The sequence below is a fragment of the Leptosomus discolor genome, chromosome 3, assembly GCF_034619465.1.
Source record: "Leptosomus discolor isolate bLepDis1 chromosome 3, bLepDis1.hap2, whole genome shotgun sequence".
NCBI classification, from domain to species: Eukaryota; Metazoa; Chordata; class Aves; order Leptosomiformes; family Leptosomidae; genus Leptosomus; species Leptosomus discolor.
In genome coordinates this window covers 67637062-67654338 of record NC_141393.1, presented here as the reverse complement: position 1 = coordinate 67654338, position 17277 = coordinate 67637062, and the positions used below count along the sequence as shown (strand labels likewise).

Below are 17277 nucleotides of genomic sequence, written 5' to 3'. Positions count from 1 at the left end.
GAAGGCAAAATGATGCTATCAAAGTGCCAGGATAGGGCTGGAGCTAGTGCACTTAGCTAATGACTTACAGCTACTTCTCAGCCCAACATTGTACGTTCTGGATTGGGAATGTAGTTTAATGGCCATGGTAAAGTTAGCAGATGAGATAGAACAACGTATTTTGTGATGCCATGTGGGTAGAATTTAAGTCTCCACTGTGGTAGACATATCTTCTGGAGTGATGAAGGAAGCATTTGTTCTTTGCTCTGGGGTTGTTTTTGAAGCTCAAGGGGATACAAGCAGTACTGACAAATTCAACGGAAGAGTCCTGCTTTTTTGTACTTTCTAAGCTGTAGTCCCTTCACTATTTCGTGGCTCAAAATGGAGAGGTGGAGCAGGACAGGAGCACCTGAGATCTGAGCTGTAGAGAGAGGTTACCTTTCATTGACTCATGACAAGGAGGAAGGCAAGCATCTGTTTTCTTAAGTACAGGGAAAATAATTTCCATGCTGCCTTGGTAGGTGAGACCATGGGTGCTAATCCTACAGCTATTTTTTTGTAGTGTCTCTGAATTCAGTGGGGCAAAGCAAATTTGCCGGATTGGCTTCAGAAAAAAAGCAGCATGGCCTTTCAGAGGGCGAACTAACCTGAGAACTGCAGATCAGAGTTTGCTCCCCAGTTTTATTGAGAAATTCAGAGGATTGTTTGGGTCTTTGTTTTCAGTGATACTTAGCTCCTTCAGCTTCTGCTGACTTTAACTGGAGTTACAGGTGTGTATTACTCTTAAAATACCAGGTTGAACGTTCAGTTTGCTCATTTTCCTGGCTAAAAAGTTTGACAATTTCTCGGAGATTTGTGGGGTTGTTGGATTCAATTGGGAATACCTTGAAAGGTCAAGAAGATGTTGGTAGTTAAAATACCAACCAAAATATCTGTCTGGCTCTCTCATGCAAGGAGGAATACCCTGCGGTCATTGCCGGCTAACAGTCATCAGTTTACATCATCCTCCTGACCTGCACAAGACAGTGGATCAAAAATTTTGTATAGCAGGACAATTCAGCCACTTCTTCCTTTCCTAGAGATTCCTCAAATCTATGCAAACAAGTTTTTTGGTAGCTGTATCCTATTCCTGGTTTACAGCTTTTTCGGAGTAACAACAGGCACTCCATCACATGACCAGATAAGAGTTTCAAGAACGACAGGCTGGATAAAATATCCTTACTCAGTCTATGAACTGTGTACATGGACACCTTCAGCTATTTCAGTACAGGCTTCTGCCTCTTTTAGTCAGTGTTTAGACACGGAACTGATGTATAGAAAACTGATTGATGTACTTACACGTTTTGTCTAAAGCTCTAACCAAATAAAAAGTGTCTTGAAAAGATGTAAACATTTTAAACAGAAAAAGCTGTTCTGGAGGCAAATTCTTACTTGCATGGTGACGGGTAGACATTTGGCCACGTGGAGATGTCTGTCGCAGCAGCTGCAAAATTAGGAAACATATGCTTAAGAACATGTGTCTTAGAAATAGTCAATCTCAGATGCTTGCTTGTCTCATCATCACAATTCTAGGTGTTATCAAGACATCTGTATGTTGTATAATTACTGTCTCGACCTCGGCAAAAGTGCTGAAAGCTGCAGCAAATAAACTCTACCCTTACAAATTATGCTTTATTAACCTGTCAGTTCTTTTTAAAAAATAATGGACAGTTCCAGGTAAAACTTGACATCTTTCATTATGTGTTGTTGTATGTCGCATATATCCTTTTTTATGGCACTGACTAAGATATAATTGGAGCCAAGTGTATCACACAGCAGTTAGATCACAGAAATTGCAGACTCTAATCTATGTCTGTCAGTTGTAATGAATATTATGATGGCTCTGAATACATGGGTTTACTCCTCACCAGATTAAATGGCTCAGCTTATGACCTGAACACTTGAATGTAAAAAGGAGCCAAGTTGAAACTGAGCCCTCAATTAGCTTTTGCTACAAAACTGAGACCAGATGGTCATTTGTTATTAGAGGTGGTGTCAAGGAGAGACTTGGTTGCTTTGGATGCAACTTTAAATATTGATAACTGGTTGGAAGGCTTCAAGACAAGCCTGTGTGGCTTTAGTGCTAGATTTGAGCAGAACATCGCTCTGAACTGTGAGATCATGTAATCTTCCCACACACCTCAAGCTGAAGCACTGTTTTCTACCAACAGTGTCCTTTTGTAATAGTGGTTATCATTTGCTTCCTATACCATCTCATCCATAAATTTGATGTCACTACTGCCATTGCAACTTATACTATAAATCTCCTGGTGTCTGTTCATTAAAGCAAAATGCTAATGTTTTATTGTTTTGCAAAATTGTTTTTCCTGGTTCTGTTCCCCTCCCTGCCCCCAAGTGCAGAACACAATGGAGTAGGTATATCATCCAGTCTCAATTGGAGGACAAGAGCATCTTAAGCCATGCTTGCAAAGCTGTTTGTTTCATCTAGAAATGTAGCTAGATGTTTAGGATGAATATTACAGCTCTGGTAAATGAGAACAGATTAATTTTTGAAAACCAACAATAGGGTGGGTGCTGTTTTCATTTAATTTTACATAATGCTTATATGCAAATAGAGTATGCATCAGTGTTTGTATTTCTGATGTGTATGTGCGCTGCTTCATAACAGTTCCAGGCAGCTGTCAGATGCCCACACAAGTGCTGTATTTAAAATGATTCCTTGTTGTGCTCTGAGCAGTCATAGAATCATTGAATGGTTTGGGTTGAAAGGGACCTTTTAAAGGCCATCTAGTCCAACCCCCCTGCAGTGAGCAGGGACATCTTTAGCTGGATCAGGTTGCTCAGAGCCCCATCCAACCTGACCTTGAGTGTTTCCAGGGATGGGGCTTCTACCACCTCTCTGCACAGCCTGTTCCAGTGTTGCACCATCGTCGTTGTAATAAATTTCTTCCTTATATCTAGCCTAAATCTGCCCTTTTCTAGTTTAAAATCAAAACTCCTTGTCTTGTTGCAACAGGCCCTACTAAAAAGATTGCCCCCATATTTCTTTATAGGCCCCCTTTAAGTACTGAAAGGCTGCAATAAGGTCTCCCTGGAGCCTTCTCTTCTCCAGGCTGAACAACCCCAACTCTCTCAGCCTGTCCTCATAGGAGAGGTCCTCCAGGCCCCTGATCATTTTTGTGGCCCTCCTCTAGACTCGCTCAAGCAGGTCCATGTCTGTCTTGTACTGAGGGCTCCAGAGCTGGACACAGTACTCTGGGTGGGGTCTCGCTAGACAGAGTAGAGTGGCAGAATCACCTCCGTCAACCTGCTGGACATGCTTCTTTTTGATGCAGCCCAGGATACAGTTGGCTTTCTGGGCTGTGAGTGCACATTGCCAGCCCATGTCCAGCTTTTCATCCATCAGTGCCCCCAAGCCCTTCTTGGCAGGGCTACTCTCAATCCTTTCATTCCCCAGCCTATATTGGTATTGGGGGCTCCCCCAACCCAGATGCGGGACCTTGCACTTGGCCTTCTTGAACCTCATGAGGTTCACATTGGCCTGCTTGTCAAGGTTGTTCAGCTCCCTCTGGAGGGCCTCCCATTCCTCAGGTGTGTCAGCTGCATCACTGAGCTTGATGTCATCTGCAAACTTGCTGAGGGTGCACTCAATCCCACTGTCTGTCATTGACGAAGAGAATAAACAGCACTGGTCCTACTACAGACCCCTGAGGGACTAAGTCATTTAGTCCTTGAATTGGTTCTACATATGGTCAGAAATAGCACAGTCTTGTTTTTCATTGCTTGCCATACTATTAGAAAGTAGATCCACTAGAACATACCTGCCAGTGTTCCTCCTCTTCCTTGACCATCTAAAACATCCTTGGGCAATCCATGTGGAAGCCTTGCTTCTCCTTCAAAGCTCCTGGGAAAGACTGACCAACAGGTGATACAGAGGATCCCTCAGAGGGTGGGTGGCCATAAGACTCCTTACTTCATGTATTGACCACAGTGGGTAACAAGATCCCTGTTCGTTTGCCATTTTTGCTCACTTCACTTCTAAAGTGAGCTTTCTGTAAAAAGATAGCAGATGACCCATTGGCCACAGATCTGAAGAAGCCTAGGGAGCTCGTGGGAGCTGTTTAGGGGATTAAGCCTTTATGTAGCTCCTGCATGTTCAAACATTGGCTTCAGCTTGCTCTGCTTCCTTCCTCGGCACACAGATTATGATACTAAAGTATAGCACAACTCACTCATCAAGAAAAGGGAGACAGGAGAACATTGAAGTCTTATTTTCTGCCTTGTAGGTATTGGTGGGTGTTGATACCAGTGTGCTGCCCATTCACAAGGACAGAGAGCAAAGTGTCACCTCTAGCTTTTAATAGTAAGATTGGCTATGTGGAGAGTGCCTGGCACTCTTCATCTTTAAGGTTAAATGGTACTTGAAGTGTTTGTGGAAGGTGGGGAAGACTTTACTTTGAAAAGCTGCTGGTGTTTTCTGTCAGTCATCCTGTGAAGCAGTGAAGTCAGTACTTGGAGGAAGAGCTCATTCTGTACCACAAAGTTTAAACAATGTTCACACAGTGGTCTTGTAGAACAATAGAGTTTCTTGTACCAAGGACATATATCCTAGGAAGCCAGCACACTGATTTTTTTTTTTTTGATTTTTTTTTTTTTTTTTTTTTTTTCTGTCTGTGCCAGTTTCTCAAGAATATAACAAGTTGTTCTCACTCGCTGTGCTCAAGCATACAATTAGGTATGTTTATTCTGGGCAAAGCAATTCTGCCGTGGAGTGTAGAGTTCTTGCATCCCAGGTAAGGGACAAGGAACAAAAAGGATGCAAGCCTTCCTGGTTTTGGTTATATGAATCTGCACTCCAGTAACCTGAAACACTGAGATTCTAACATGCAGTTAGTCACCTGCTCTGATGTTCTCAGCCTTGCAGGATGTGGACTTTGAGCATCTCCTATGTATATGGAGGTGGGCAGAACATTTACAGTGCACACTTGAGAATGTTCTCAAGCTTACCAGCCATCAGCAATAACTGACCATTTATAATCATAACATCTTGACAAGTGAGGCTTTTCAGAATCTTGTTTATGAAATTACTAGATTTTATGCCTTTCAGATGAGGATGGCTTTGTGTTTTGTTTGGGTTTTTTTTACTCATTTCTCTTTTTCTGTTTCTCTAGTGAAGCTGTGGTCTACCAACTTGGACAACTCAGTAGCAAGTATCGAGGCCAAGGCTAATGTGTGTTGTGTCAAATTCAGCCCCTCTTCTAGGTATCACCTAGCTTTTGGCTGTGCAGGTAGGTAAAAGGGGTTTTGGGTAAAAGGATACTGTTTCTTCCTTCCTTCTGTTTCTTACTCCCCACAAAGATGTGAGATTGGCTGCTGTGTCCAAGACTGTGGTGTCTTTGCAGTTAAAATGCCTCTGAGTAAAACTATAAGTGTGCAGTCACCCAACAAGTGTCCAGTCACCCGGAAGACATCATGATACCTGAGTGTCAACTTGATCCTACAGCCTGACTTTTAAATTTGGGTGCCTCTATCAGAGATAAAAGCTCATGAAAGCAAGCTGCCTAGTGTGTTTGAGATCCCTAAGGCAACTAGGCAAAGCTGAGCTTTGAGAGTCTCATAGCAAAGTTAATGTGTTAACATGGTGATAGTTGTTCTTCCTGGTTTGTAGCATTGCTCTATAAATACTACAAAGCCATACTGGGAGTTTTAACTGGTTTTACCCGAGATGTGCTGTAAAACAGTGGCTGTGCATGTTTCCTGTAGCTGCAACTACAGTCCCCACAGGTGGGCTCGTGTTTTCCTAGGTTAGGCAAAGATCACTGTTAATGGATTTTTTTGAAGTAGTCAGTGGGGAAAGTAGGATGAGCCTTTCGTTCACTTACATTAAATAGTTCTTGGTGATAATATGAAGATTTGAGAGCAGAGCAGGTATTGCTTTGGGAGGAAACTGTATCATGCTATCCATGCAGCAGCTGAAACACGGAAGTACCTATAAATGTTTAACCAACTCTGCATTTTCTTTTTCCTTGGAGAGTTTTAATGCACTTCTAACTAAATGTTCTGACAACATTTGCTGTCTCTGGACTTCAGGAGATATATTGATCATTCTTGCAACCACTGGTTTGCCATTTCATTTAGGTGGTCCCGTTTCCAAGCTGGTTCTACTTTGATAGTGACTCTTAGGAGAAGGAAAAAAATATTTGCATTTTGATACACTGCAAAAAATGGATTCAAGTTGGAGTGTAAAATATTGACTTGCTTGACAGGCATCTCAATGAAGTTTAGTGAATTACATGCAACAATAGAATTGAATTACAATACCTACTAGCAGCGTTTAAATGAAAGGGGCTATCTGTGAAAAGCTCTAGGCGAAGATGAGAGTACCAGCCACTGATTAAAATAGATATGTAAAAGCACCATGAGACAGAATTCTTCCTGATAAATCAGTAACTGGGATTCCTTTCCATCTGAAAAGCAGAAGGGGTTGAGGCCCAGATAAATCTGTGAAAGCTTTCGGAGCTGTAGGGCGTATGGGATGGAAGCAGATAGTAGTGTGTCTCCCCACACTCACGTCTAACAGCCACGATGGGCTTGTCTTCAACAAGTATGTTTGGGCAAGAAGCATTAGCAAGCGCTAGGAGTTACATGGAAGTTTTAATGACTATGTGTGTGTGTTTATGATTTAGAGAATGATGAGGGGTAAAATGGCATTTGTACTGGGGAAGAAGGCATAGGAGGGAGAGAAGATAAAACTTTAAGTGTTTACATCTGCTTGATGCTTCGTAATTGAGTCTCTAAATAAAAATGAAAATGGATATTTAACTACAATTGCTGAAACAATTACATGGAGTAATGAACTGACGGGAATGACTTCCCACAAAGGAATTCCGATTGATCTTTCAGCCATAAATACACGTAAAAAACGGGCACATAAAATTAAAAGAAATACTAGAGTCTTGAAAGATGCTATTTCTGAACTCCTAAAAAAAAAAAATCAGAGCGAATAAATGAGTTAGTGTCTACTTTCATGGTCCATATAGTAAAACAGTCCTGTTTAATGTGTTATGATGGAGACAAAGGTTTTTCTTCTCTATCAGTTTCAGCTAGTCTTGTTTAATAATTTCATTTAGTCTATGGAAAAAACAATCTAAATTTTAAATAGCGCGATTTGTTATGTGGTCTATAAAATTAATAAAGGAAGAGTCAAAGCTGGTTTCCTTGAGTAGTATTTTTAAAAAAAAAAAAAAAAAAAAAGGCAGATTTGGCACACTGACTTGGCCATTCCTGTTTGCCCCCCGGTAGGAATAAAGAGGATCTATGCAAAACACTATTTCAGTGACCAGTGTAGTGAGCAATTTGAGAAAGCTGTCCTAGCTCTGCCTTGTCTTGTTCACGTATTAAGAGGATTTTCAGTTTTGAAAATTGCTTCAATCACTTATTCAGTGATTTAGTCAATGGTTAAAGAGCCAAGACTTCCTAGCATTGCATGCCCAACACAGTTTTGTGCAGTATTTAGGCAGAAGTGCTGCTTCTGTATATACTCCCTTGTTTATTTGTTGCTTTGATGGAACTTAATGCCATATATGTGTCTATGTTTATGTGCCTATATATATTTATAGTTTAAGACTTGATAAGCAATTGATGAAATGGTTGGTGGAGAGGCAGAAGTATTGGTAGTTAATATTTGAGATATAAAAAGAGGAAGTAAATTGATTTAATACACCGTTATTAAGTTGCTAAATATACATGTTTCAGTATGTTTCTCTGCAGAATAGCTTACAAGCTAGCGTGACTTGCTTTAGGAATGCAGTTTTGAGTGGAAGTCTAAATTGTTTTCAGTGTTACTATTTTGAAATTATGAATATTTTTTTAACTTTCATTTTCTGTTTTTTGTTTACTCTCGAGGGTCTCTCTTAACCTGAATACAGCTGAAACGCCTTTTCATAAGGTCTTGTTCTTTTGCACCTTGCATAAGGAAACATTTTCCTCTGCCCTTAACAAATGCATCTTGCCCACTTGCATACATCTATTCAGAATGCCCCTTTGAAGTGGACTTTCCTAATCAGATGCTTCAACTAGATCAGCATCTCTGTGAATCTCTGTCGTGGTTCCCCCTTTGCATTCTCCACAGAAATAGGATGGCTATCTTAAGGTCCTTTCTACCCTGTCTCCAGTTTACGTATCCCTTCTCATTTGTTAGTGGTATCTTGGCTGTTGGCTCACTTCTGCCTGTGATGCTATATTGTGCATGGGTTAAATATTCAGAGAGGTATCTGTGTGCTTTATTTCAGTTTCTCCAATTTTAGAAGAACTCTCTTTACAGAAAAATAGGAAGGAAGATATTTAAGTCCCATAGAAGTCTGCAAATACATGGCATGAATTATGTGAGCTGATGCAGCAGCCTGCTGAAATGCTCTTATTGCCCCCTTTTGTTCCTTGTGTGGCTCCATCTTCTGAGGACCTCCAGTCCTCAAACCAGAGGCTTTTAGGGGTAGGGGATGTCACTCTGCTGAGTGTGATGGCAGCCTGGCCCTCATCTGGGTCCTTCAGCTGTACTGCAGTGTAGATAGCCACAGTCACGTACACGCAGCTTCAGGGCTCTGTAGGGAATCCTGAATCCAAGATCTTGGTTTGAAAAAAGCATTTCCACCTGCACCCAGTTTATATGCTGTATTGACAAATAAAAGGAGTGAGATGAAGGGCTGTGGGGATGGATTTTGAAGCAAGGTCAGGCTGGGAACCCTGTGGCCCAGTAAGCAATAGAAAGACCCAGTGAGGGGGTTATTGTTTTGGCTGATGAGACTGTGTTGACTCTGCTAGACTGCTCACTGCTGTTCCTATCTTACTGCTCCTCCTTTGTAGAGAACATCTCTTTCCTGCTTGCACCGAGTTCCTCTGCAGGTCCCTGCCCGTTGTTGGCAGCAGCAGGAGAATGTGAAGCAACTGTCTTGAATGATGCCTCCTAAAAAAGGACATGATGTGGGTTGGAACTGGGATTTGTGTGGATTTGTTGGTCATACCCTCTGTGCTTCAGTATACCTGTTGGTAAACATGAGTAGTGATAATGGAACGAGTTGCTGTGATGCTTTCATTTAGATGTAGCCATGCTCAAAAGTATTGTTAGACTGTGTGTCTCCATATGGAGCACCCCCCTTTAGTAGGGAATACTGGGTTGGCTTTAGAAGCCATAGAAAACTATGCTTTAGTTGTCCCTATAGAAGCAAATCCGAGGATTACCTTTTAATATGGATGATATGTATGTTTCTCTTTTGGGCTTTTCACTCAGATCTTTTAGATGACCAAAAGATCATTTTGCTAGCTTTAAACAGAACAAATGAGCAATAAACTGGAAATAGAGCCTTTGCAAGAAAGGAGAGGAATGGGCATTTGTTTGGGATATAATTCTCTTAAAATCAGACAGGCGCATCAGGTGAGAAGGAACCTGGTGTGTCTGGCTGCAGGCTGATAAAATCTGTTGCAGTAAAGAATGCATATAAAGAAGAGAAGATCCCTTTTGTCTGCTACTTTTATTAAAATATTGTATTTGCATGCTTACTGAGTTGAAACATTGGGCAGTATAAACTGTAATCACTGCCGAATACAAAATCACGTAATTTTGTGGTCTTTTCCTCTTTTTAAAAATAGATAGGGCTTTATCCTGAAATTAGCTATATAAATCATGACTGAAGTTATTATTGTTCAGCCTCAGCTGTAGCACTGATGCTCTCAACCCATATATTTTCTAGCAATACCGTTTCCATGCTTTAATAAAAAAAAAAGGCGTGAAAACGCATGCAATTTGCAGCTTGAATGTCCAAGTTGTGCAGTCTGGGTGAGATCAGACTGTCTGCTAAGTCTAGTGATCTAAGAGCAGCTATTGACAGTAGCAATGCTTTATTCCCAGTATGCTGTAATACTGTCAGCAGCTACCACTGACCTTTTATTTCCCATATATTATGCAGAGATCATGTCATCAAAACTTCAGAGTCCTAAGTTCTTACATTAGATGCGTCATCTTCTCGCATGCTGTACTTTTTCCCTGTAGGACCCACAAATCTAGCAGGTTGGACTGGGGGAGAGAGGGGTTTTTCAGAGCTGCAGAGGTGCAGGACAGAGGCTACCTGCTCTCCAGGAGCCTCACAAAATAAGTGGAAGCAGCGGACAAGTACAGATGGACAGAGGAGAGCAACGGAACAGCTGCAGTATGGTCAGAGCTTAAGGTTTTGCTGGGTTAGTTTTAACCTTGATCAGGTCTTTAAACTTCTTCACTGCATTTTTACAAACTCTTCACAGCATGGGTTCAGATGAAGTGACCAGAGCAGGGAAAACACAGGACAGTGCTGTTTATGTTGGTTTTAGTACTTGCAGCCTTATAGTTTGAGACTACCTGCACTGGGGATACTGTACTCCCTCCTAAACATTCCCAATTTTGCTTTTCAATCTCTTTCTTCATACTGGCAATGGTGTGACCAATTGCCTGTTTTAGGATCAGCTCATGCCCTGATCGTAGAACACCAGTGCTAGCCCCGGAGAGGGTTTTGGCAGCCCGAATTGAGATCAGCATTAGCTAACAAGGGGCGAATCCTCAGCGAACATGAGGTCTCCTCCTAGTGCTGAGGTTTCTCCTGTCTTGCCTGCCCTGTCTCTTGTTCTTATTCCCTTCCCCGCTTGTACAGTGACACTGAGCAAGAACACATCCCAAGAAAGTGCTTTTCCTGCAAAGGTGGTTTTGCCCTTCCTCAGCCTGTTTCACGTGCTATTTGAAGAGCTTTCCTGTGCACCATCTTGAGCATTACAGAATGGCATCATATTCTGGCTTTGAATGCTGCTGCCTTTCTTTGTGTTGAATGGCCACAAAACTAATGATACCAATCCACTTCATCCAGCATGCTAAAGGATTCCTGTTGCTATGTCAACAGCTTTGTGATCATTTGCAACTATTTACCCACCAATTAAGGTCTCTGCATTGCCCTGATGCACTAACAGTTCAAGGTCACATGTGACTTCTTTATCAGTGTTGTTCAATTTTGCTAATATACCTGGTGTCGAAAGGGGACCGCTTTGGAGGCCATCTTTATCCAGTGAAATACTGATTTTTCTGCTGCAGTAACTGGAGCAATGATTTCTCTTTTCCAAACATCTCTCTGTAGAGCTAGCCTTTCATGCTGCCTTAGATCTGGGTGATTTGCCTGGCTTGTCACTCAGCTCAGAAGAATGATGTGATATTAATGACCAAGAAGGCAGTGTGCCTTTTTGGAAGAGAATTAATGTTCTCCAGCTGAAAGCAAGGTCTTACCTTAATAGATTCTCATGGGTAAGTACTCTGTTCTATTAAAAGCCTACAGTGACTCAGAAAGAATCTGTTTGTGCGAATATATGACATGTTCGGGGTGGAGTTAGGTGGCTTCATTGGGCTTAAGCTACAAGATTACCTTTAGCATATGAATTGAGCACAGTGTTCAGAGGTTAGGTGTTTCTTTAAAGCCTGTGGAAAAACTTCACAGCAGCACTCAAAATTCAGCCTTTATGAAATCGGTATGGCATACGGCAGTCCAGGACTTGCCCATTACTTGTATTGGACTTTATCTTCAGGATGTCTTTTCTTTTTACGGGTATTCAATAATCTTACTCTGGTCCATGAACTCTGAAGCTATTTGCAGCGAAGTAGTGGACAAGGTCCATGTTTTGGAAGTGCATACTTGTCGCCTTATAGTTAAATTCATTTCAGAATTCATTGCAAAGGTTTCATTTGTTGTAATCTTTGAAAGCATCTACAGCACTTCAATCAGTTGGGGTTGTTTGGAGGAATCTGTATTTTTTGCCAGTGTGGTTGTGATCATATTTCTGTCCCAACAGTACTTATTGTGGGGAAAGCACTGAGCTTAGTGGGACTGTTTAGGTTAGAACATAATCTTGAAGGTTTGACTTAAATGTTATCCCTCTTCATGGGCGCTGGGATGTAAATGAAAGTGAAGTATCAAACCATACCTTCTGCTGTCCTGGTGGAGTGAATCTTTCTGGCTGTTGGGTAGATCACATTCTGCTTCCACTCAGGACTGACAAGCAGAACTGCACCCGTACCCTGTTATTTTTGCACTTAAGCTGACTTGCCTATATCTACACATTAGAGATGCTACCAGATCAGCCAGGCAGTGCACAGTGTCTTCCTGCCTTGCTGCAGCTGCTCCCTAGGAAATCATGGAGGGACATGAAACAACTCATAGGTGTGCAGGACATGTTGCATGTGCAAATTTCACGTAAGCTTCAGAGTTTAAAAGCTTATATAACTTTTTTACTTGCACAGAAAAAGTAGTCTCTGACTTGTGTTGGATAAAGCATTTGCAATGAATGGTAAGTAAAAATATAGAGACCTATTGGGAGTTTCCTAGCTTTATCCTAGAGGTCATCACACTTCAGTGACAAGTGAACGAATAAAATGAACTTGAAGAGCTCCATTTGATTCTCTGGAGAAAAGGATAAATCTGTCATTAGCAGAAATGAGCGTGCTAATTGTTTGCTTAAATATTCTTTTCCTGAACATTTTGTCTTACGACTGCCGTAGAAGTCATTTAGTCAATGTTACAAAATTTAGATTTACATTGAAATGAGCCTTGAAATTCAGGAACAGATAGGCAACTCAAAGATTCATCTTTTCCTCAGAATGCCAAGTTGCTCTTGCCACTAGCTGTTGCCGTATCCCTTAGAGTTTAATCCTTTCCAACCTTGGCAGTTTCCAAGGCTGCAGTTTTTCTGATAGCTCATTTAAAGGAATTGCTCATTGGAATGACATTCTCTGTAATGGCTTCCTGTGTTTATCTCTTGTTCAGACTGCTGCATAGATTAACTGTTCCAGCCTTTTATTTGGGTACTGTGCACATTTAGACTTTTATAACGTACACTACTTTTTTCATACAAACTGGTGAAGATTGTCACATTGCATAGGAAAGTCTGTAACCTGTGAATGCAGTGTGGGCTCTCATCTCAAAGGCATCTTTTCAAAGTATCTGAGCGTTGCATGAGCGTTTAAGAGAAAAGTTTTAGAATGTTTGGGCTAGGTTCCACTAAAGAGGCCCTGTTGCTCATTTGAATCTCAAGAAAATGACAAAAAAATAAAACTATTGATGTGTGTACAAATCTAGTCACTCTTCACATGACTTATTTCATTGCCTAGCTAGAGTGTACATTGCTTCTTTTCCACATTGGATATCTGTGTATCATCATATGCTTTCTCCCATGCTTATTTCCTTGTCTGCATAATCCACCATACCTTTGGGGCTTTGATTTAAACATTCTTCTCTGAAGCCTGAATATTGGTGATTGTGACACTATATTTAATATCCGTTGTCTCTTTCGGTGGATTCTACTTTGAGGGCAGTTTAGGTAATTGTGGTGGTTTGGTGTCTGGCGGGGTTTTGGCACGGTCTTGGCAATGGGGGAGGGGGCTACGGAGGTGGCTCCTGTAAGGGGCTTCGAGAAGCTCCCCCGGCTCCAATTTCGGACCCGCCTCTGGGCAAGGCCAGGCCAATGGCACCTCTGCGAATAACTATTTAAAAGAGTGAAAGAAGCCGCTGATTGTGTCTTTTCTGTTTGTGTTGGTGAGCGAAGGGGGACGGGAGAGAGACAGCCCTGCGGACACCCCGGTCAGTGAGGCAGGAGAGGGGGAGCTGTGCCGGAGCAGGGGTTCCCCTGCGGCCCGCGGTGCGGTGGCGGCTGAGCCCCTGCAGCCCCTGGAGCCCAGCGGGGGCCCAGAGGTCGCCCTGCAGCCCTTGGAGGGCCCCGGGCCGGAGGAGCAGGGCCCGGGCCCGGAGCAGCCGCGACTGCGGCCGCGCTGGAGCCGCCCGTGGGTGGGAGGGCGGCAGCCCCGGGAGGGCCCCGCGCTGGGGGGTTCTGGGGAGCTGCGGCCCCGCGGGAAGGACTCGCGTTGGGGCAGCGGGAGGAGGAAGGTCTGCCGTGAGAGGGACCCCGCGGTGGGGCAGGGGAGGGCTGCGAGGGCCCCTCTCCCTGAGGGGGAAGGAGCAGCGGAGACCCCTTGTGCCGGACGGACTGTGACCCCCATTCCCTGCCCCTGTGCTGCTGGGGGGGAAGAGGGAGCAGAGCTGAGCCCGGGGAGACCGGAGGGGTGGGGGGGGGGAAGGTGTGTTGTATTTAAGACCTGGTTGTATCTGTCATTGTCCTTGATGGTGGTGGTTGTTTTGTAGTAAATGTGTGGTGTTATCCCCAAGCTGAGTCTCGTGACCATAACTGGTGGGTGAGCCCTCCCTGTCCTTTGTCTCAACCCTCAAGCCGTTTTGGTTGCATTTTCTCCTCCCCATCCCTCAGGGGTGAGCAAGCAGCTGTGTGGTGCTTTTGGAGCCAGCTGGGTAGGCTCAAACCATGACAGTAATTAAGCAGATCACCATCTCCAGAACCTAGTAGAAGATGACTCATATCTCCTCAAGTTAGTGAAGCAAATTGTAGTTCTGGACTAAAATCAGGTTTGACTGATAGTTTGGTAAACTCAGGTCCTCAGCTGTATATTATAGTGGATATGGCAGCAGCCTGCACTTAGCCTAGAGCCAGTTTTACTGCTGTGAAGCCTGTTTGGTTCTTTTTGTATGATGTTTGCTGATAATGACAGAAACCTTAGGACTGCATTTACGAAGCAGCAGCTCTAAGATCTCAGGGTGGATTTTCCTTTTCATATCTACCTTTCTTAATGTCTCAAGGCCTTATCTACATGATCTTGACTACTTAGAGCATGTGGTATCTGTGCTGCCCTTTCTCTCCATCACAGTTCCATGACATTCACAACTTGGAGTCATTCAGGAATCAGAGTTGACACAGGTTTGCAGTGAGAACAAGTCTGTGTGTAGTATCTTGAATCACAAGAGATCTGTTCAGCAAATGAGGTAGTACTTTTGGCTTTGGTAGATGTATCCAATGCTTACTGTACAAATAGGACTCCTGGTGCTCGTATGAGAAGTTTCAGATGTAGTCTATTTAGATAGCGTGGGTTGAAGCACCTTTTACTATGAAATGACAGCTCTTCACATGTTCTAGGTGTTGTAAAACTTACTTTGGACATTAGCCTACATGTGTTAGTGCATGTAGAGTCATATGTGTTACATAATCAATGGGAAAAGTTGTATTAAGAGTCTGAGGGAACTGGGATTGTTTAGCCTAGTAAAGAGGAAGCTGAGAGGCCTTATTGCTCTCTACAACTACCTAAAAGGAAGTTGTAGTGAGGCTAGTGTTGGTGTCTTCTCCTGAGTAGTTAATGACAGGACAAAATGTAATGGCCTCAAGCTGCACCAGGGGAGATTTAGATTGGATATTAGGAAGAATTTCTTTACTGAAAGAGTGATTAGACATTGGAACAGGCTGCCCAGGGAACTCATGGAGTCACTGTCCCTGGAGGTGTTCAAAAGTCGTATAGATGTAGTGTTTAGGGGCATGGTTTAGTGGTGGGCTTGGTAGCGTTAGGGTAATGGTTGGACCTGATGATCTTAAAGGTCTTTTCCAACCAAAATGATTCTATGATTCTATGACCAGTATAGAATTCTTTTTTCTCTCTCAGACAGAAAGAATGAATTCTTCCAAAAGCTGCAGGTTGTAACCACTATTGTTTTCATTGGTTTTGTAACATGAGTAAATCTTCCTTATGTGTACTGAATATTTGGTTCTTCAACAGTCTGATAGAAGTCAATCTTTGAATTGCACAAAAACCATCTATCCCTTACTCCTGTGAGAAATCTCTGTAGCTCTTAAAAAACATAAAGGTCGACGTTCCAAACGAGTTCTGGAGAAATCAGTTTTGCTTCCCCCTCCCATTAGAGCCCTTTTCTCAACTGATTAAGATCTTTAATGTTTTATGTCTCCTCCTTCTCTCTTTAGTACAAGACAAGTTATTTAGGGTAGAGGTTTTATGGGCTGCTGTGTCAAAAGCTTTAGACAAGTCTGTAAAAAATGTCCCCAGTGTGTAAAGACCATTATCCATAACCTGGCAAATGTCATCTGTAACTTCAAGTCATGAGGAATCTGTCTAATACAAAGGTTAAAAACCCAGTTGGCCATTCCCATCAAGGCTGCTGTTCCCTTCATCTGTTCAGCAGAGGGAGATATAGATCTTTAGTGGAATGCTAGTGTTGATATACATTTAAAAAAAAAAAAAAAAGTACATTTGGTGTTAGTAAGAGATGAAAATCCCTGGCTGAAGCAGATTATAGTCTTCCCTGCAGAGCTCTGTCAAAATATTTTAAGGGCTGACCTGAAACCCCCTGCTGACACATCCCTGAGCCTTTCCTTGGTAGAAGGTAGAAGGTGCTTATTGTGCTATCAGTTTTGCTAGAGATTAAACTGAGGCTACCAGATGTGTTTAATCTAACCTCAGGTTTTTTTAATGCAGTTTTCATGGAGTGGACCTTTCGCATGTTGCTTCCTTTGTCATCCAGTGTGCTAAACAGAACACTGTTAGGCATTTTCCTTCCTCTCAAAGCTATGTTCTTCCTTCATTTAAATGAAAACCTGGGCTGGATTTGTATTGGATCCTTAAATATGATTTTTTGGAGGCTTTGGCCATCATCTGTATTGCAGTGTAGGAAAATGGGATTGAGCTGTCATCCCCAAATACCCACGTGCCTTTCTCTGCTTTAGAAACTTCCTTTCGTCTCCTCACTAGTATCGCAGACTCTGTGGCTTCCACACTTAAAAGGTGGTTGTTTTTTTTTTTAAAAAGATTTTACCGTCAGCAAAACAAATCATACAGACCTTGCTTAATCTTGTATAGTCTTCAGAGCATGCTGTAAGGGAAGAGCACATGGAGGATGCTCTGACCTGCAGGGAAAATATCTATTGAATGCTTTTCCAAAGTTCAGTCCCTTTTTGGGCAGCCGTTGAATGTTTGACAGCTATGAAGACAGTGTGCAGGAGCTCCCTAGGAGTCTGGTACAATGGTGTATGAGACCACTTGTCTAGACAGAACTCCAATAGCAAACATGAATGAAGTACTGCATCCCAAATCATCTTGGGCACACACATGAAATACAAAATAAGGACATTGTTCCAGTTTGCTGCTGTGGACCAGAGCGTTGCTTCTAGAAGAGATTGCTGAGATTCCCCCAGGGCAACAGAAAATGGTTATTTGGAGAAATAATTCCTTTACTGCAAAGGGAACTCCAGGTAAAAAGATGAGGAAAAAGCAAATGCATCAAGTGAGTAATTTTGTCTTAGTTATAGAAACAAAGTACTAGCAATTTCTGCTGGAACAGAAAATTGTGAATACAAAGCCATATCCAGTAAACATTTTAATGTGCCTGTAAC

General features: G+C 42.4%; 1 protein-coding gene across 1 annotated transcript in view; it reads left to right on the top strand.

Annotated features, from left to right (window-relative positions):
- Positions 1–17277, top strand: part of COP1 (COP1 E3 ubiquitin ligase) — a 133220-nt gene that overhangs the window by 67481 nt on the left and 48462 nt on the right. Inside the window, exon 15 of the mRNA XM_086462377.1 lies at positions 5151–5267. Coding sequence (XP_086318503.1) covers positions 5151–5267 — 117 coding nt within the window. The remainder of the gene's footprint in view (positions 1–5150; positions 5268–17277) is intronic.